This window comes from Pseudophryne corroboree, chromosome 3 (assembly GCF_028390025.1).
Source record: "Pseudophryne corroboree isolate aPseCor3 chromosome 3, aPseCor3.hap2, whole genome shotgun sequence".
Lineage (NCBI taxonomy): Eukaryota > Metazoa > Chordata > Amphibia > Anura > Myobatrachidae > Pseudophryne > Pseudophryne corroboree.
Genome location: NC_086446.1, coordinates 705,859,030 through 705,879,848, shown reverse-complemented (window position 1 = coordinate 705,879,848; position 20,819 = coordinate 705,859,030). Strand labels below are relative to the sequence as shown.

The 20,819-nt window shown below is 49.9% G+C and overlaps 1 protein-coding gene across 1 annotated transcript in view; it reads left to right on the top strand.

Moving 5' to 3' along the window:
* The window catches only part of LOC135056658 (alpha-2-macroglobulin-like), a 256,362-nt gene that overhangs the window by 17,163 nt on the left and 218,380 nt on the right, over positions 1 to 20,819 (top strand). The window contains exons 3-4 of the mRNA XM_063962104.1: positions 13,043 to 13,202; positions 15,682 to 15,734. Of these exons, the coding sequence (XP_063818174.1) occupies positions 13,043 to 13,202; positions 15,682 to 15,734 (213 nt within the window). The remainder of the gene's footprint in view (positions 1 to 13,042; positions 13,203 to 15,681; positions 15,735 to 20,819) is intronic.

The following is a 20,819-nucleotide window of genomic DNA, read 5'->3' as shown; positions in this document are numbered from 1 at the left end:
TTAACAGTTAGGAGCTGATTGGCTGGTGCATTATCACCTTGCACTTAACACTGCTTTATCACTGGTTTATCACTTCCTTATGCCTTCTCCAGATTAATACATCTACCCCAGAGGCTGTTGCCGCCCCTACCCAGTCTGCCGGACTGCTTAGGTCTTTCCAGAACTCGTTCTGGGTTCTTCACATGTGCACAGTACCGATAATCTTTACCTTGCGGCATGAGAGCAATTACAACTTGACCTAAATTAGGTCCATGATACAATTTTGGATCTGGATTGGTTTTGCCAAAACCATCCTTTCGGGTTTTGGTTTTGGATCTGGGTGTTTTTAAAAAAAAACATAAAAACAGCTATAAACATCTTAGTGATAATTGGTGGACCCCTTTCTTTGAAAGTAAAGCATTCATAACCATAACCAGAAATAACGACACAGAGACTTGAATTTGGCAGAAAATTGCTAGCTATTTATTTGTCCCTAACCATTAGGAAACCTGTAATAAAAGAGATTAATTTAATATGCCGCTCCAGCTGGCATATGGTGGCGGCCCAAAAGAACGGCTCCTTAATCTAAATTAAACTTAAATAACTCAATCCTATAAATTTACTAAAAGCTTACCATAAACCGGTAATAGGTGACAACTCAACCCCCACAGTGACTACCCACCGCTCCTGGGTGCCCTGCCGCTGCCTTCCCGGACGGGTGGTCAAGCGGCCATAAGTCGATGGAGGTGAGTGCACCTAAACCACAACAAACTGTAAAACACTACAGTTTTCTCTACCATACGAAACTGCCGTTCTTTTCCGCCAATAAATAGCCAACGAAAAACAGCCAACAACTTAGAGCCAAAGCACCACGTGCCACCATTTCCAACTACCAGGGCGGGTGGGTGGGAAACCGAGTCACCAAGAGACTTAAAATGGCTTCACCTTCCCTATATATATCAAGCCCTCCCCTTAAAGAAGGCTGTACTTTCCTTACAGCTAGGTCCACCCCTCCCCAGATGTTTAACCCTTTCCTCTCCTATGCAGTCAATACTCTCTTCTAAACATCTTAGTGATAATTGGTGGACCCCTTTCTTTGAAAGTAAAGCATTCATAACCATAACCAGAAATAACGACACAGAGACTTGAATTTGGCAGAAAATTGCTAGCTATTTATTTGTCCCTAACCATTAGGAAACCTGTAATAAAAGAGATTAATTTAATATGCCGCTCCAGCTGGCATATGGTGGCGGCCCAAAAGAACGGCTCCTTAATCTAAATTAAACTTAAATAACTCAATCCTATAAATTTACTAAAAGCTTACCATAAACCGGTAATAGGTGACAACTCAACCCCCACAGTGACTACCCACCGCTCCTGGGTGCCCTGCCGCTGCCTTCCCGGACGGGTGGTCAAGCGGCCATAAGTCGATGGAGGTGAGTGCACCTAAACCACAACAAACTGTAAAACACTACAGTTTTCTCTACCATACGAAACTGCCGTTCTTTTCCGCCAACAGCGAAAGACTCATCCCCAAAATCTTTCGCACCGCCACCATAAACCTACCCTAACTCCTGCAAAGCGAAACCTAGATCCTCCAGAAACAACATCATCCCCTCATTGGATAGATGTACTCCATCGCGCCGGAAAAGGTGGCTGTCTCTGAACCGTATCCTCGGGTGGCGAACCACCCTCCCACCGTGGGACAGCACCCACTTTGCCACTGCTCCGTTCACCTTTTTCCGGGCCTCGTCAATCCGGCGACCATCCGCCACACCCCTCCAACACAATCTCGGCACCATCATGGAAAAAACCAACACACAATTGGTCCATTGCGCGGTCACACTTGCCAGATCCTGTATCATGGCCCACCGCAGCTCCAAGGATGTCCTCTTCCCCAAGTCGTTGCCACCTAGATGGACAACCAAAACCCTAGGGACTCCATGCTCCCTGGCCTGACTCACTAACCTACTCCTCAGCTCACCCCACATCATTCCTCGCCAGCCGAGCCATCTGACACCCTGAGTTCCAAACAATGCCTGAGACCCTTCCGAGGCCACAAACCTGGCCGCCCAGTAAATGTAAGAGTGGCCAACCACCCAAATGGGCAAATAGTCTTCGAACCATCCTAAAGGGAAAAAGAGGGGTAGAATTGATTACTAAGAGGCTTATTTATTGTTTATACTGAAGGATCTGCCAAAAAAGAAAACTTTAGATCTCGCCATTGCAGCAGTCACGGCCTAGCCGACTGCACCACGTTCCGTTGCCAATTTAAAACGCAATTAAAGACACAAAGGGGAAAATCAAATAAAACAAACGAAATAAAAAGGGGAGGGGGGGGGGTATAAAATGGGAAACACATGTAATAACTCAGCTGGAGGTGAACGTAAAGACCTGCTGAGGGACTCTGATTAGACCAAATTAGCCGAATTATAGATTAGAATTCAGTCCGTCAAGTCAGGCAAAAAATCGCAAATAACTCCAGACCCCCGCTGCCGACTCATGCCGGCAACGGCGAGTAGCTAATCCCTGAGTAGGATAAAAAACGGGGGAACAAACATTAACAAACGCACAACTTCATGAAACACAGAACTGAAACAGCATAACGAATTGCAATTAACAATGCCCCCAGCGCCGGGCGCCCTCTCAAGTGACAGGGCGAATATATCGCTTATAACTGGACGACTTCCATCGCCCCACCGCCTGGATCTCAGTTCTGGAGAAACCCGCCGCAGCTGCCGACGTCGCCGCGCCTATCCGAAAGGAATGGGTACCGAAAGCAGCAGGCGAGAGGCCCAAGCCCGTCAGACAGCGACCCAGCATCCACCGGAACTGGTATTTTGTGACTGGCAGCCCGTCATAGTGCAATAGCCATGACCCCTCCTTAGCGGGTCGTACTCCCAGATATTGCATTGCCAGACCCACTGGGCAAACGCTTTCTTCCAGCGCTGGAACCATCGTAACCCAGCGCCCTCTCCCCACTTGATCCGTCTTGGATCGCCGCAATCTGCACAGCAAGGACCTCTCACCCACTACTACGTCCCCGACCAGCATGCGCGATTCCGACCTCTTGGAAGGCGCTACCAACTCAGAAACTCGAAAAGCCCAGTGGTAAGCCATCGAGAAGGCTAAAAGGAACAAAAGCGCCTCAAACCTGGACGACGCTACTCGCCCCACCGCCTCGATGACGGCCGGCAACAAAGCCGCATCGATGGGCCGCCTCCTATCCGGCGGCGTCGGCGCAACTCGCGCCCACCCTTTCATAGCCTTCCGTAGAACCTCGCTTTTCGTTACATCCGGGACGCCTCGCAGCTTGCAGAAGAATGAGACGCCAGCCAAGTACCGGGACACCACCGCTCGCGACCTACCGGAAACGTAGAGCTGCCACATAAAAGAAAGCATCAGCCGATGCTTGATCTTACCTTGATGTTGACGACTCTGGACAAACGCCTCCCACTCGCTCCACGCTTGTCCGTACGCCTTGAGCGTGGCCGGCGCTACCGACCGCAACGCTAGACCTTCCAATCCGGCCCGATCACCTGCCAAACATAATCAGGACAGTGAAAACCCTGTTCTTCGGCCTCGGGTGCCAAAACCCAAAACCTCTCCCACTGTCCCCGCGACAATGCATCTGCGATTTCGTTTTCCAAGCCGGGAACATGCTGCGCCCGGAACCATAGATTCCTACGCAAGCATGTCAAAAGCAAGTGCCCGAGCACCCTCAGAACCACTAGCGATTTCGCCCTCTGGTTATTAATCGCATGCACTACGCCCAGATTGTCGCATCTAAACACTATGCTGCGATTAGCCAACCGGTCGCCCCAAACTTCCAGGGCTACCATAATGGGAAAAAGCTCCAGTAGCAACAGATCTCTTGTAAGACCCTCACTATGCCCGCTTTCCGGCCAAGATGCCACACACCACGATCCCTCCAAATAACAACCAAATCCATAGGCACCTGCGGCATCGGTAAACAGCTGCAACCGGTCGCTGTCTACGGCTGGCGCTTGCCATATGCTCACACCGTTGAAATCCTCCAGGAACGAAGCCCATACGGCCAGATCCCTTTTTAATTCAGAGGACAATCGAACGTAATGATGAGGCCTGGCACACCCCGCCGTTGCCCTTTCGAGCTTCCGGCAGAAAACCCTGCCCATCGGAATTACCCGACAAGCAAAGTTAAGCATGCCCAGCAAGGACTGCGCCTGACGCAGCGTGACCTTACGCGAGCCTTTGAACCGGCAAATGGTTTCGCGGAGCTTCGACACTTTGTCCTGAGGCAAGCGACACTCCCCCGCCACTGTGTCGATTTCAATCCCCAAGAACGATAAACAGGAGTCAGGACCCTCCGTTTTGTCCTCGGCTACAGGAACACCGAAGTGGTAAAAGAGAGCCTGGGTGCTAAACAACAAATCGGCGCATCTTGTGTCGTTCGCCGGACCTGCGCATAGGAAATCGTCGAGGTAATGTGCAACCCCGTGGCCGCCTGACGTCGACTCCACACACCAATGAAGAAAAGTGCTAAAGCGCTCGAAAAATGAGCATGAAACGGAACATCCCATCGGCAGACATTTGTCGATGAAATACTCCGTCCCAATCCGGAAACCCATGAAACGGAATGAGTCAGGATGCAATGGCAATAATCTAAAGGCTGACTCAACATCGATCTTAGCCATGAGGGCCCCGCTCCCGTAGCTGCGGACCATCTCTAGCGCCTCGTCAAATGACTGATACACCACCGAGCAATAAGCCGGTGGTATTGCGTCGTTGACCGAAGCCCCCGGCGGGTAAGACAGATGCTGTATGAGCCGAAAAGCGCCCGGGGTCTTCTTCGGAACCACCCCGACCGGGGAGATGACCAAGTCATCCACCGGGGGTGATCTAAAAGGCCCCCCCATCCTGCCCAACCTGACCTCCTTATCTACTTTCTCCCGCAGGACAGTCGGCAATGCCCGTGCAGACTGGAGGCTTCTCTGCGCCCGCACTGATACCTCGCTTGCAACAGGCAAGCGAAAACCAAACTTAAAACCGTCTAACAAAAACTTCGCATCCGCTCTATTTGGATACATATACAGCCATTTGCCCATCGTTTCCAACTTAACTGGCGTTGGGGCTCTGCTGAGCGGTCCCGCTCGCGGCCTGCTTCGAGTACGCCTGCTTTCCCTTGCTTCCCTGTCGCCCCCCTTTAAAACAAGAGGAGGCTGGGTGGGCTCCCCCACAATGGTGGCAGGAGTGACGAAACCGACACTGCTTGCCATAGGAACATGTTCCGCTATTAAACGCAAAGCATTTCCCCCGAGTAGCAGACCGCCCGCCCCCGCGAGCGGCCGATCCGCCTGTCCTGGCCATTCCTACATCCGCGGCCGCCCCCTGGGCTGATGACCCCGCGCGACGCATACCTGTTCCCTGTTTCTGGGGCTCCACCTCTTGTTGTGATGCCCGGGTCACTTTGAGCCAGACCTCCACATCTTTAAAACCAAAATCCATGACCCGCAGCCCGTCCTGTTTCTCCCGAAACTCTTGGTCATACTGCCGCCATTCTGAGCCCGCGGACGTGCGCTGCATGTCATGCACGAGATGCAGGTACCGGATAATATTCATGTGTTCTTCCGGCCTATCCTCCAAATAGCATGCCGCAAACACCCAAAAACCGGCCAGCCAATTATCAAAAGACCGGAAAGCTTCTGTCCCCATGCCCGTCTTAGCTGCCGCCGCTTTGTAGTCCCTCTTCATGGCCCTAGTCAAGACGAACAAGTCTACGAGGTCACCCCTACGTATCTTCTTGCGGCAGCTATCTCGCAGCCCCCTCATAACTGCGGTGTACTCGCAGCGCACTACCCCCGGCAGATCGCGCCGCTTCTTTGCCCTACGCTCCTCTACACTCATTCGCCTGCGTCGCTTGCGCCTCTTCTGCTGCTTCGCCGCCCTTTTGGCAAGTTTCTCGGCCTCCCTCCTTGCCCTAGCGGTACTATCCGCGTCGGACGCTTGTGACGCCAAAGAGGAGGATGAGGAGGAGGATGAAGAGCTACGCGAACTCGAGCTCGCGGTGGAATTTGAAAAAGACTGCACCAACTCACCGGATGCCGTCGACCTCTCCGACTCGGATTGCTCGTCGTCTTCATTCCAATCTTCGTCCACTGCGAAGTCTGCCGAGTCCCCTTCACCTTGGTCCTCTGTGGAAGACAAAACAAAAGAGGGACCGGCCCGCGCGTGCGGCGCACGCCGGGCACCCCGTGTGGAATGCGCAGGGCCTGAGCCTCCCTGTCGCTCGCGGTCTGGCCCTAGCTCCAGCTCCGCTGCTGCCGCCCCCAGCTCTCGGCAGGCTCTTGCCACTCGCTGCGCCGCTGATGACCTGACCTTGTCTGACCTCTTGCGCCCTGCAGCTCGGCCGGCGTCCGCCGTTGTCCTGGGGGAGGCCACTCCCGCTAATGGCACAAGAGCCTGCGCCACCGTGGCCAGTGCCGACGCTATGGCCCCCGGGGAATCCCATGCGGCACGACCCCTGGAAACGCCGCCCGAAGGGCGACCGGTCCTTGTTTGGGCGCGAGCCCGCGCCCTTTGACCGCCTGATACGTCCCGGGGGTCCCGCTCCTCCTGCTCCGACCCGAAGGCAAGAGCCCCCCTGCCGGCCCCGAGGCTCTCCCTCTCCGATCCCTCCTCGTCCCTATCCAGGGAAGGAGAAGAATCTCCTGATCCGGAGGAGGACCCGCTGACTGGTACAGCTGCCTGGGCCACGGCCCTGCGGCCGCTGACCCATTCCCTGTCACCCCTCCCGCCGCGGGCCCCGCCGCGTCCGGCGACAGTGACAGGGACCTGCTGCCCCTCCGCGCGTGCTCCCCCGCGTGTCGTCAGACCAGCAGAGGGTGCACCCGCCTGTTGCTGACGGCCACCCCTTGCCGGTCCTGCTGTGCCCCCATTATTATTGATGCTGACAGTGCCCCCAGCGCTGCCTCCTCGAGGCACGCGCTGCACCCCCCTCAACCTATCTCTCCCCCTGCCGAAATCCGGCATCCGGGGAGAAGAAGAGGCTGCTGTGTGTTCAGCTGGCGCCGCTGCGCGCACACGTGCGCGGCTAGCGGCGCCCGGAGCGAGCGTGGGCGCGCGCGCACCACGAGCGCGCGCCCCACGTACAACCGCCAGCTGCCTCCCGGCCTGCTCCTCCTGTCTGGCCGCCGCGCGAGGTACTTGACTAGACCCCGCGCGGCGACCGCCAGCTCCCTGCAGCCTCGCCACCTCCCGCCCGACCCGAACAGCCGACCGGGGCGGGGAAGGAGAGACTACCTCCGCTGCGCCCTGATGTCCCCCACCGCGCGCGCGCCCGCGGGCGCCCGCCATGAAGCCGGTCTCGGCGGCTCCCGGCGGGGACGGCCGCCGCCCGCCAACACTCGAGCGGCCTGCAGGGACCCCTGGTCCCCCACGCCGCCCTCGTCTGGCTGGGGTGACCGGCTCGGCACCCGGCGACGAGTCTGCCCGGGCCCCGCCATCGTTGCCAGAGGGGGCATCTGATGAGGCCCTAGGGGACGGAGCCCCGTCCCCCCCACCGCTCACCACTGCGTCAGGGCCCGCTAGTCCGTCCGACCGACGGAATCGAGCCGGGGCCCTTAACATGCGCTGGGGGCGAGAGGACATATTATCAACCCTTGATATAAGCAAGGGACACCCTGGGCTACTGGAGAGGGGAGCAATAAAGAGGCAGTATGTCTCTGTTAACAGCAGGCAAATAAAACAAATGATTTTTGCTGGCACTGCAGCACTCACCAAACCGAGTCACCAAGAGACTTAAAATGGCTTCACCTTCCCTATATATATCAAGCCCTCCCCTTAAAGAAGGCTGTACTTTCCTTACAGCTAGGTCCACCCCTCCCCAGATGTTTAACCCTTTCCTCTCCTATGCAGTCAATACTCTCTTCAAATCACAGAATTTTGGGGTAATTTTGATCCTACGGTATTATTAACTTCAATTACATTCATTTCCACTCATTTCCAGTCTATTCTGAACACCTCACACCTCACAATGGGGGTCATTCCAAGATGGTCGCTCGCTAGCAGATTTTCGCTGCCGTGCAAACGCTAAGCCGCCACCCTCTGGGAGTGTATATTAGCTTAGCAGAAGTGTGAACGCTTTCAACACAGAACGGCTACAAAAATAATTTGTGAGGTTTCAGAGTAGCTCCAAATCTACCCAGCGCTTGCGATCACTTCAGACCATTCAGTTCCGGATTTGACATCACACACCCTACGTTCTCCCAGCCACGCCTGCCTTTTTCCTGGCACGCCTGCGTTTTCCCGAACACTCCCTGAAAATGGTCAGTTGTCACCCAGAAACACCCACTTCATGTCAATCCCTCTGCGGCTGGCAGTGTGACTGAAAAGCATCGCTAGATCCTGTGTGAAACTACATCGGACGCTGTAATAGTACATCACGCGTGCGCATTGCGCCGCATACGCATGTGCATAAGTGCTGTTTTTTTGTCTAATCGCTGCGCAGCGAACAAATTCAGCTAGCGATCAACTCGGAATGACCCCCAATATTGTATTTAAGCCAAAAGGTTGCACCGAGGTAGCTGGAACACTAAGCTAAACAACACAAGTGGGTGGCACAAACTCCTGGCCCATCTAGGAGTGGCACTGCCGTCAGAGCCGGCCTTAGGCATAGGCAAACTAGGCAATTGCCTAGGGCATTTGGTATGCTTAGGGGCACCAAGAGCTTCTGCTGATTAAAATGATATGCGGCATGCCTATATTCTGTGTGTGACTGCTGCTGTATCTGCATATGAAATGCTACATTGCGTGTATTCCAGGAAATTACTGTAATGTAGCATTTCGTATGCAGATACAGCCACAGTCGCACACAGAATATAGGCATGCTGCATATCATTTTAATCAGCAGAAGATGCTTGTGCATCCTAACCACATAGCAATGCAAATAAGATACATTTTCATAAACAAAAGGTGCCCAACATTAGCAGAGCTGCCAGCTGACTCATGCCAGGCATCTCCTGCAGAACTAGCGGTAGTGCTAGGGGGCACCAGCCAATATCTTGCCTAGGGCATCATATTGGTTAGGGCCGGCTCTGACTGCAGTGGCCGAGAGGATGACAGTTTTAAAAAATAGGCCCCAAAGATCACATAATGCAAAGAAAAAAAGAGACACAAGATGGAATTGTCCTTGGGACCTCCCACCCACCCTTATGTTGTTTAAACAGGACATGCACAGTTTAATCCATCAGTGGCGTATCTATAATGGGTGCAGTGTGTGCGGTGCACACAGGGCACCTGGATCCAGAGGGGCCCCACCATGCACCTATTTAATCTATACTTACCTTCCTGGTGTTCATTGGCATCTCCGCATGTGGGCCCCCTCCTCCTCCGTAGCCGGCAGCGTAGTTAGTGCTCTGAGCACTAGAGAGACTCTGGCACTGTGTCAGAGTCTAAAGCACTTGCGCAGGTCTCCGGAAAAATGGCCACCGCGCCATTTTCCCGGACACCTGCGCAAGCACTGTTGTCTCGGTGCCAGAGTCTCTCTAGTGCTCAGAGCACTAACTGCGCTGCCGGCTACGGCGTAGGAGGGGGCCCACACGCGGAGACTGCACACGGCTCCCCTCCTCTGTAGAAACGCCCCTGAAACCCATCATTTCAGCGACAGGTGGTCCCCCTGGAGAAAGCTTGCCAAGTTCTCTGAATCATAGCTAGCTACAAACATACCACCTCCTTCTTTGATGAGTTTTCACATTATGACAAGAGGCAAGAGGAAGAGGACAGTGTCAAGAAGGTGATTAAAAATTAGAGAGGCACACGCAATCAGGAACAACACACAGACTTTCATCTCCACTCCTATATTGGTGTGGAATGGAAAGATCTTGAACCAAGCAAATATATAATTACCACATTACTGGACAAACTGAAAAACTAGAGGCAACAAATTTTTGCCCCCTTCTCTATTTTCAGGGATTAAGATAATCTCGGATTTAATGCTGGTATGCAAATAAACTGTTATATACCACAGAATCAAGATTGGATATTTTGCCCTCCACAGAGTCTGGAGACTTTTTTTGTGAAAATCTCGTGGGTTTCTTTTTTCCATTTTTTTATTGCATTTTTATTTACATATATTGTGGCAGATGCCTTATTTTTATTTTTCACAGCTCCCAGTTACACGCACGTTTGCAATGAGCATACCTGTGTAACCCAGTTTCACGCATGTGAGAATACCTGTTCGTCTTGTTTATTTTATTCACATTTTTATTTTTAAATAAAGCAGCCCCTTAGATGTTTTAGCAGCCCCTCCTGAGCCCCCACAGCAGCCCCCGATAGGGCAAGTTGACTTCGGGTGGGTTTGGTACAGTACTAAGCAGGACTGTGCAGTGAATTTTTTGTTATTGAGCCCCTGCCCTAGTGGAGCTTATCACTCTACAGTCGAAAATCATTTCATACTATAAGTAGGACTGTGGGAGGAAGCAATGCTAACCACTGTGCCCACAGCATGCCTCAGCCTGGCAAGGCAGACATCTTCCTGGCTGTAAGCCACCATGAGACTCCATACTGGGCCTTATTCAGTAACTATTTGTGTCTCACAGGAGCTCCTGGCCCATCTAGTGCTGCAGTGCAATGGAAAGCTGAAAGTCTTGCGATAACCCTACCCAGCCCTTAGGAAAAGAACCCTGTACAACAAATGTGCATCTTGTAAATAAATAATCCCAAAATGTGGAACATTAATAATAAATCAAAATTAAGGTTGATTAATTGGAGCCATCCATTTGAGTGAGTCCCTAACATAAAATAATTGAAAATAAGTCTCTTCTGAGTCTGACTGACTTTGGGCAAAAATTAGGTCTCATTTACACATACGGGGGGCCAGATACACATATGACCCCAATAACGCAGTGCCAGATATACAAATGCCCCCAATAGTGGCACATACACATATGCCCCCAATAGTGGAGTGCCAGATACACATATGCCCCCACTATACCAGATACATATATGCCCCCCCAGTGCAAGGTACACATATGCCCCCATAGTGCCAGATATGTCCCCACAGTGCAGATACACATATGCTCCCCCAGTGCAAGGTACACATATGCGCGCAGTGCCACATATGCCCCCATAGTGCCAGATATTCCCCACAGTGCAGATTCACATATGCACGACCAGTGCAAGGTACACATATGCCCCCAGTGCCACATATGCCCCCATAGTGCCAGATATGTCCCCACCATACCAGATACACATTTGCCCCCCAGTGCAAGGTACACATATGCCCCCAGTGCCACATATGCCCCATAGTGTCAGATATTCCCCACAGTGCAGATTCACATATGCTCCACCAGTGCAAGGTACACATATGCCCCCCAGTGCCACATATGCCCCCATAGTGTCAGATATTCCCCACAGTGCAGATACACATATGCTCCATAAGTGCAAGGTTCACATATGCCCCCAGTGCCACATATGCCTCCATAGTGACAGATATGTCCCCACCATACCAGATTCACATATGCCCCCAGTGCCACATATGCCCCCATAGTGCCAGATATGTCCCCACAGTTCAGATACACATATGCTCCCCCCAAGTGCAAGGTACACATTTGCCCTCAGTGCCACATATGCCCCCATAGTGCCAGATATGTCCCCCACACCCTCTCCTCCATTGCTCACCTCTACTGTGTGAGGGGAGGAGAGCGCAGCGACGCTCCTGCCCCTCAGTGATCATCATATCTCCGGTGGCGGCGGTGTGTCTCTCAAATGAGGCGCCAGTTCGTGAGTAAATCAGAGCTCGTGGACTGGCTGCCAATCAGGAGCTGCAGCTGCTGGTCTGTGAGCTCTGATTGGCTCACGAACCAGTGCCTCGCTGCAGTGCTGTGTGTGTGAGGGAAGGAGAGCTGCCAGTGCGCGCCTCTCCTGTGTCCCTCAGTGATCATTCAGAGATCACAGAGGGACACAGGAGAGTCAGGTGCTGGCCAGCTCTCCTTCCCTCATACACCCAGCACTGCAGCGGGCTGCAAGCACTGCGGCTGGCTGGAAATTTCTTACCGGTACGCAGTACCGCCATACTTGCAGCCCTGCCCTGCCCCTTGTACAACACAGTGACAGCCAGGGCAGCAACACCCATGTACAGCTACAGCACCCCTAACAGCACATGAAACACCAGTGACAGCCAGGACAGCACCCCTAACATCACAGGGACACCACAGTGACAGGAGCAGCACCCCTACAGAGCACACACTGACCCCACCCGACTCCACCACCCACAGAGAGACAGAGGTCTGTCTCCCTCACTCTCCAAGTCCGGATTGAAAATAGCGGCGACGCGCGGCTGTTTATATGGAATCCAAAACCTGCGAGAATCCGACAGTGGGATGATGATATTTTGCCTCGTTCTATTCCCGAGTCTGGTGGGAAGTCCCGCACCAGACTCAGTTCCTGGCTCGGAACGTGAAGTTCGTGGGGGTTCGGGTCTCTGAGAACCGAACCCGCTCATTTCTATAAAAAATATATATATATTTTGTATGTGTGATGAGTGTGGTGGGATGGGGGGGCTGATATGTAAAAATAAAGATGACGTTTTGTAGATTGAGAAAAAGCAGAGCCTATTCTTAACTACTTTCCACCATTTATCAGTTACCTAATTCTTTGACATTGCCATTCAATCAATCAATCAATCAATCAATCAATCAAAAGGTAGTCTCCCGGCATTATTTATTTTGTACTAGTTTACACTAGAAGGGCCTAATTGCTTTAAACTTACAGTACTGTACATTAACAATAGCCAGTAGCTGAAGAAGATGTCCTCTAACACTGGTAAGTTTAGTGTAGGGTGTAAGTTACTATCATGTGATTCAGACTGCCAATATATGGCATTTCCAGTGGGTAAGTAGGATGCTAATTATTAATACCAGAAATATCTTAATGCATTACAAGCAACATACTGTAATACCTAATTTACAGTATACACAACCCAAAAAGTCTGCTGTACATTACTCTAATTCATAACTACTATTTGAAATCTCACAGACATACAATAAACATAAATTGGCCAAATAATGAATTTGTTTCTCGCCAGGTCCCTGTAATAGAAAAAGACTATTCAGTCTGGTCTTTCCACGTATCTGCACATGGGGAACACCTCAATATCAATGAGACCAAGTTGATTGGAGTAACCAAAGGATATGATATGTGCTTCATCCAGACTGATAGAGTCACATACAAGCCGGGTGATACAGGTAAGACTAAGCATGGAATCATCCATATTATGTGACCTTCATGTCAGCACTGTTAATGAATACTAAGGGCATATACTGAAACCACCATGTACTAACTATGACCCACTCATTACAGGTCATCAACAACTACTACTTAAGAACGTGGGTGGAATGTAAACATACATTAATTTTAACTGTACCCTAGATCTACTGTAGATGTCTGTACAACATGAACACTAATGCAGCGGTCAGGATTTACATCAACTTGTGGGTTTGTACACACCCCTATATGGGAGCTCAGCAACTAGTGTACTTCCAATCACTGAATTTTGGGCTCCATATAACAATGAGACACTCAGTAAAGGGGTTATGTCCTTCTTTCAGCATTTAACAAACAGCAGTAATTTTTTCCCCTGTACTGCTTACACCAGGGCCGGACTGCCCATCTGTCACTTCTGGTATATGCCAGAAATTAAATTAAATTGACTGAGGTGTTAATTAAGTCACCTGTGGTCAAGCATATAAATACTTGAAACTTGGACCATTGAGGTGCCTTGAGGACCCCGTTTGAGAACCTCTAGTATAGATATAGACCCATATTTTTTACACACCACACATAGGTCAACACTTAGTGCTGTTCATTCTACTTAATCACACAGCAGCTAACACTATAAAGTTGGGATATTAAATGGTAAACAACGTTATCTGTGATTTGGAAGTAAAGCAGAAAAAGCAAGTAACTGTGCAACTGTGCAAAACCATCTTGCACTATTGGTGGGGCAGATGTAAAATGTGCAGAGAGATTTAGACTTGGGTGCAAACTGAAATCTAAATAGCACCATAAAAATAAAGCTAATGTGTAGGCGACATGCATATACAGACAGTATTTACCCTGCACAGAAAAAAATATACGTATTTGCTTCCCTCGCATTGCAACATGGTTTGTTTCATATACAAAGTTACGTGGTTTATGCTCTACTTCCAAATCAGTCAGGCCAAATATTTTGAGACACTGAAACTCATTGTAGTATTTGGCTTTGCAATAAAAGACCAATATTGTTCCCAAGAGCACCTGTAACTGACTCTTTCAATTTTGCTAGTCCAGTAGTTTTCAAACTTTTTTGAATCACGGCGCCCTAGAGCATCATTCTTTTCACGGCATCCCTAGGCCAAATGTTTCTTATTGAGAAATTTAGAAAGAAATATTAAATTAAGTAAATTATGTTTATATGTCATACTTAGGTATAATTGTGTGGTGATTTGCTGCTTATGTTTGTCCAAATCTTTTATGATTGTCAGCCACCAGCACTAGTTTTGCCTATTACATTGACCATAAATAATTTAAATTGGTCCTGGACCACCAATCCAGGACACTCCTGCAAGTATCCTGAGGCACCCCAGGGAGCCACGGCACACAGTTTGAGAACCACTGTGCTAGCCAGAGGAGAGAAAGATGGATACCACCAGTTTGCAGGAGACAACAGCGTTTCTGTGTGCTGGGCTTTATTGCAATCTTGTTTGGGCCACTTTACCAGGCCGATTCAGCTCAGCTAATCAGAGGTACCACCAGTGGCAGTTGTAGAGGTGGGGCTGCAGCACAGTCCAAAATTCAGATAGGGAAGCCACACCAACTGCCAGTGAGTCTCAGCCGGCGATGTTTAGCAGCTTTTGGGGTGGCAGTAGGTGTGGCTCCCCTATTTGAATTTTTGACTGTGCTGCTGCTCCACCTCTAGAGCCCCATTGGTTACCACCATAGACGTCAGTGTCCAGGTGACCTCAGTGCTTAATTTTTGACACAGGTACATTGGGGTAAATTTACTAAGGTGTGAGAGTTTTAGAACTGGTGATGTTGCCCATGGCAACCAATCAGATTCTACTTACCATTTATCTAGCTGCTTCTAGCAGATAATAGATATAATCTGATTGGTTGCTATGGGCAACATCACCAGTTCTAAAAAAATCTCCCACTTTAGTAAATTTACCCCATTGTTTCTTTTGCTTTGTGAAAATGTCATACAGTACATTATATCTCAGTTAAGTCATCTCCTACTGCAGAGGACTTTTAATGGTAGAAATGGGCGCATCCTTTCCTCTCCATCACTATGCTGTGAAAGTTGAATTGTTGTATAGACAATTGCTGGTAATGTGCCATCAATAACATTTAACAGCAACATACCAAAAAGTGTTCTGGATTAAACATTTACTGTACAACCAGTGGCGGCACAGATCCCTGAGGTAAGGCAGCTAGCACATACATTACATACAACATTTCAAGTATGTCTATATGTGTTATTCCCTCCCCCACATGCAAAGTGTAGTCTGCACTGCAGCCCACATGCAGGAGACGCCACTGTGTACATCCCTTAATATATTATATATGAATAATTGCAGCAGATCCTTCACTTCATATAGATTGTCCATTGTGTTGATCCAGATGATTATTTTTTTGAATGCAATAAGTATAGACACTTTTCCTGATATTGTTATTTCATAATTTCAGTGAAGTTTAGAGTGATAGCTGTGGACGTGGATTTCCATCCTGCACAAAATAAGGTGAGAATGATATATTTTTGTATCTCATTCAGGGGCAGATTTACTAAGCTCGGTGAAGTGATAAAGTGGAAGGTGATAAAGGACCAGCCAATCAGATCCTTACTGCCATGTCACAGGCTGGGTTTGAAAAATGTCAGGAGCTGACTGGCTGGAGTGTTATCACCTTCCACTTTATCACTTCCCTGAGTTTAATAAATCTGCCCCTCAATTACAAATACCAACTTGGGAACATGGGAATAAGGCACAATATAGCAGTCAGAAAGTACACACAGCTGAAACACAGAGTTTGGGGTTTATTCAGTAGCAGATGCTACTGAGATGCCATCACATTCACCCTGTTTTAGGCCCAGTGCATATGCGCAGGGAGATTCAATCATATCTCAGTAATGCAAACACCTCTGTCATTTGCCAGGCAGTCGGGATTGGTGACGTGGCATTGCGGGGATGGGGTGGCAAAATTGGGGATCAGTTATTCAGCGCAGGCAGGGGGCTATCCTTGTTTTGCGGGGTCAGTGTTGCGATCACAATTGAATTGTAATCGCATCGCTAGTGCCCATTAGTATGCTAGGCAGCCAACAGCATGCGATTGCAAGCAGTAGCAGTTTTGCTAATTTAGGGCCCCCACACCATTGTCACTGAAATGCCCCTTAGGGAAGCAGGGGATAGAAAGTCAGAGGAGAGAGACAATGAGGGTGTCAGGGTGAGAGAGATAGAGAGATAGAGAGAGAGAGAGAGGGGAGCATTAGAGTGGGATAGAGGGGTCAGAGAGAGAGAGAGAAAAAAGAGGTGAGAGGAGACGAGAGAAAGTATCAGGGAGAGAGAGAGGGGGTGTCAGAGGGAGAGAGCGAGAGGAATAAGAAAGTGAGGGAGAGAGAGGGGTCAGGGAAAGAGAAAGAAGGATGAGAGGGAAAGAGAGATAGAGTATCACAGAGAGAGAGCGAGAGAGAGAGACAGACAGACACACATCACACACTATTAGGGGGATAGACTGCCAGGTAGAGAGAGAGAGGGTGGGAGAGACAGTGCCAGGGAGAGAGACAGTATCAGAGAGAGGGGGAGAGAGAGACAGTGTCAGGGAAAGAGAGAAGCAGTGTCAGAGAGAGGGAGAGAGAGACAGTATCACAAAGAGTGTCGGGAGAGAGATATAGTGTCAGGGAGAAAGAGAGGGTGGGAGAGATACAATGCCAGGGTGAGAGACACTGTAAGGGCATGAGAGAATGTATCAGAGAGAAAGAGATACAGTGTGAGAGAGAGAGGGACAGTGTCAGGGAGAGACAAAGGGAGACATTGGGGTAAATTTACTAACATTCGTATTTTTCGGAAAAAGGTCAAAGTTCAATCACGAATGACATGGAAAGTGTAAAACTGCAACTTTTTGAATTTATTACGACTAATTTACTAAGCTGTCGTATTCGGGTTTTTCTTTTGTTCCGATGTCGATGTCATTCGTGTTTTTATTTTTATTTTTACGGCAGTGATTAGCAAAACACTGCCGACTTTTTTTACAATGAATCTCGGCCGGATCTGTGTGATCCGTGCTGGGGTTCATTTTTTTTTTTTAAATTAAACAATGTAAAATCATTAAAAAAAAATGCGTGGGGTCCCCCCTCCTAAGCATAACCAGCCTCGGGCTCTTTGAGCCGATCCTGGTTGCAGAAATATGGGAAAAAAATTGACAGGGGTTCCCCCATATTTAAGCAACCAGCATCGGGCTCTGCGCCTGGTCCTGGTTCCAAAAATACGGGGGACAAAAAGAGTAGGGGTCCCCCGTATTTTTAAAACCAGCACCGGGCTCCACTAGCTGGACAGATAATGCCACAGCCGGGGGTCACTTTTATATAGTGCCCTGCGGCCGTGGCATAAAAAATCCAACTAGTCACCCCTGGCCGGGGTACCCTGGGGGAGTGGGGACCCCTTCAATCAAGGGGTCCCCCCCCAGCCACCCAAGGGCCAGGGGTGAAGCCCGAGGCTGTCCCTCCCCCCATCCAATGGGCTGCGGATGGGGGGGCTGATAGCCTTTTGTGTAAATGAAAAGATATTGTTTTTAGTAGCAGTACTACAAGGCCCAGCAAGCCTCCCCCGCATGCTGGTACTTGGAGAACCACAAGTACCAGCATGCGGCAGAAAAACGGGCCCGCTGGTACCTGTAGTACTACTACTAAAAAAATACCCAAAAAAAGACAAGACACACACACCTTGAAAGTAAAGATTTATTACATACATGCACACAAACATACATACATACTTACCTATGGCCCCACGCAGGTCGGTCCTCTTCTCCAGTAGAATCCAAGGGGTACCTGTTGAAGAAATTATACTCACGAGATCCAGGGTCCCAGGCTCCTCGTCGCATCCATGTGTAATCCACGTACTTGAATAAAATAACAAACCGCAGACCCGAGCCACGAACTGAAAGGGGCCCCATGTTTTCACATGGGACTCCTTTCCCCGAATGCCAGAAACCCACTCTGACTTCTGTCTAAGTGGGTTTCTTCAGCCAATCAGGGAGCGCCACGTTGTAGCACTCTCCTGATCGGCTGTGTGCTCCTGTCCTGACTGACAGGCGGCACACGGCAGTGTTACAATGTAGCGCCTATGCGATCCATTGTAACCAATGCTGGGAACTTTATGCTCAGCGGTGACGTCACTTTAGGTCAACCGCAGGGCAGAAAGTTCCCACCATTGGTTACAATGTAGCGCATAGGCGCTACATTGTAACACTGCCGCGTGCTGCCTGTCAGTCAGGACAGGAGCACACAGCCGATCAGGAGAGTGCTACAACGTGGCGCTCCCTGATTGTCTGAAGAAACCCACTTAGACAGAAGTCAGAGTGGGTTTCTGGCATTCGGGGAAAGGAGTCCCATGTGAAAACATGGGGCCCCTTTCAGTTCGTGGCTCGGGTCTGCGGTTTGTTATTTTATTCAAGTACGTGGATTACACATGGATGCGACGAGGAGCCTGGGACCCTGGATCTCGTGAGTATAATTTCTTCAACAGGTACCCCTTAGATTCTACTGGAGAAGAGGACCGACCTGCGTGGGGCCATAGGTAAGTATGTATGTATGTTTGTGTGCATGTATGTAATAAATCTTTACTTTCAAGGTGTGTGTGTCTTGTCTTTTTTTGGGTATTTTTTTAGTAGTAGTACTACAGGTACCAGCGGGCCCGTTTTTCTGCCGCATGCTGGTACTTGTGGTTCTCCAAGTACCAGCATGCGGGGGAGGCTTGCTGGGCCTTGTAGTACTGCTACTAAAAACAATATCTTTTCATTTACACAAAAGGCTATCAGCCCCCCCATCCGCAGCCCATTGGATGGGTGGGGGGGGGCAGCCTCGGGCTTCACCCCTGGCCCTTGGGTGGCTGGGGGGGGGACCCCTTGATTGAAGGGGTCCCCACTCCCCCAGGGTACCCCAGCCAGGGGTGACTAGTTGGATTTTTGATGCCACGGCCGCAGGGCACTATATAAAAGTGACCCCCGGCTGTGGCATTATCTGTCCAGCTAGTGGAGCCCGGTGCTGGTTTTAAAAATACGGGGGACCCCTACTCTTTTTGTCCCCCGTATTTTTGGAACCAGGACCAGGCGCAGAGCCCGATGCTGGTTGCTTAAATATGGGGGAACCCCTGTCATTTTTTTCCCCATATTTCTGCAACCGGGATCGGCTCAAAGAGCCCGAGGCTGGTTATGCTTAGGAGGGGGGACCCCACGCATTTTTTTTTGTGAAAATAACCACTTTCCCACCCCTTCCCACTGATATACATGCACGGATCTCATGGATCCCTGCATGCCTATGCAATCACGGCTCAAAAAAGCAGGTCTGCTTTTTTTTAGCACTTTTTTGCGATTTGTAATTTTTCACGGCAGTGTTTTCCTCTTTGGAGATTTGCACTTTTTAGTAAATGACCGAGTTCTACTAATTTGCTGGCGTATTTTGACCGATGGTGTATTCATTCGTATTTTTTTACAATTACTTCCAAAAAAATACGAATGCCCTCATCTCTGCCGTGATTTGAGTTTAGTAAATTACCGAGATGACACTTTGAAGAAAAAACGGCATCTCGGTCAAAATCGGGACCTTAGTAAATTTACCCCATAGTGTCAGAGAAAGAGATTGTCAGGGAGAGTGTCAGGAAGGGGGTGAGGGAGAGAGTGTCAGAAAGAAAGAGTGATAGAGTGTGTAGCAAGAGAGAGTGTAGCCAGAGAGAGTGTCAGGGAGAGCGCAGGGGTAGAGATAGAAGAGGGAGTGAGCAGGAGATACATTACCTGCTATAGTAGACTTGCAGAGGTCTCTGATGGGGTGGGGCTTCACAGCATTAGGCCTCGCCCCTACATTACCATAATTGCGGCACTGCTGAACCTGCTGCTGGTGCTTGTAGGCTGTCAGGTAGGGCTCCGCCACGCGGCAGCAGGGGGTTCTATTGGTGGCAGACGTTCACCCATATTAGCGGTTGAATGGGGAGCAGCGGGCCTCAGAGGCAGCCCATGACTGGGTGCAGGGGGACCAGCGGGCCCTGGAATCAGCTGGAGCCCCATAGCAGCTGCGCCCCCTGCACCAACGGTAGTTACGCCATTGAATGAACGGTTTAGAGTGCTGTGCAGATAATAATAAAATAACCTGAAAATCATTTTACTGAATCTAAAAATAATATAATAATTACCCTGTATATCACCTCATAAAGATAGTTGTACCATCAGTTAGAGAGCAGTACCCATTATCATGAATAGATGACTACTAATATTTGGATTCGGTATGATATCCAGGCTGATGGGATGTCGACGGTTAGAATACCGACACCGGCATTCTGATAGTGTAAATCCCAACAGGGGGAGGTAAGACTGTTCCCCCTCTCCCCTCCCCTAACCCTTCCTTTCCGCAGCCTAACCCTAACCTCTACCTGGTCGTGCCTAACCCCACCCCCCCACCCCCAATGGTGCCTAATCCTAACCCCCCCTACCCGCAGCCTAACCCTAATCTTTCCCCCCTACAACCTAGGGGGTGATTCAGACCTGATCGCTGGGCTGCTAATTTCGCTGTCCTGCGTTCAGATAGTCGCTGCCCCTGGGGAAGTGTAAATTCGCTGTGCAAA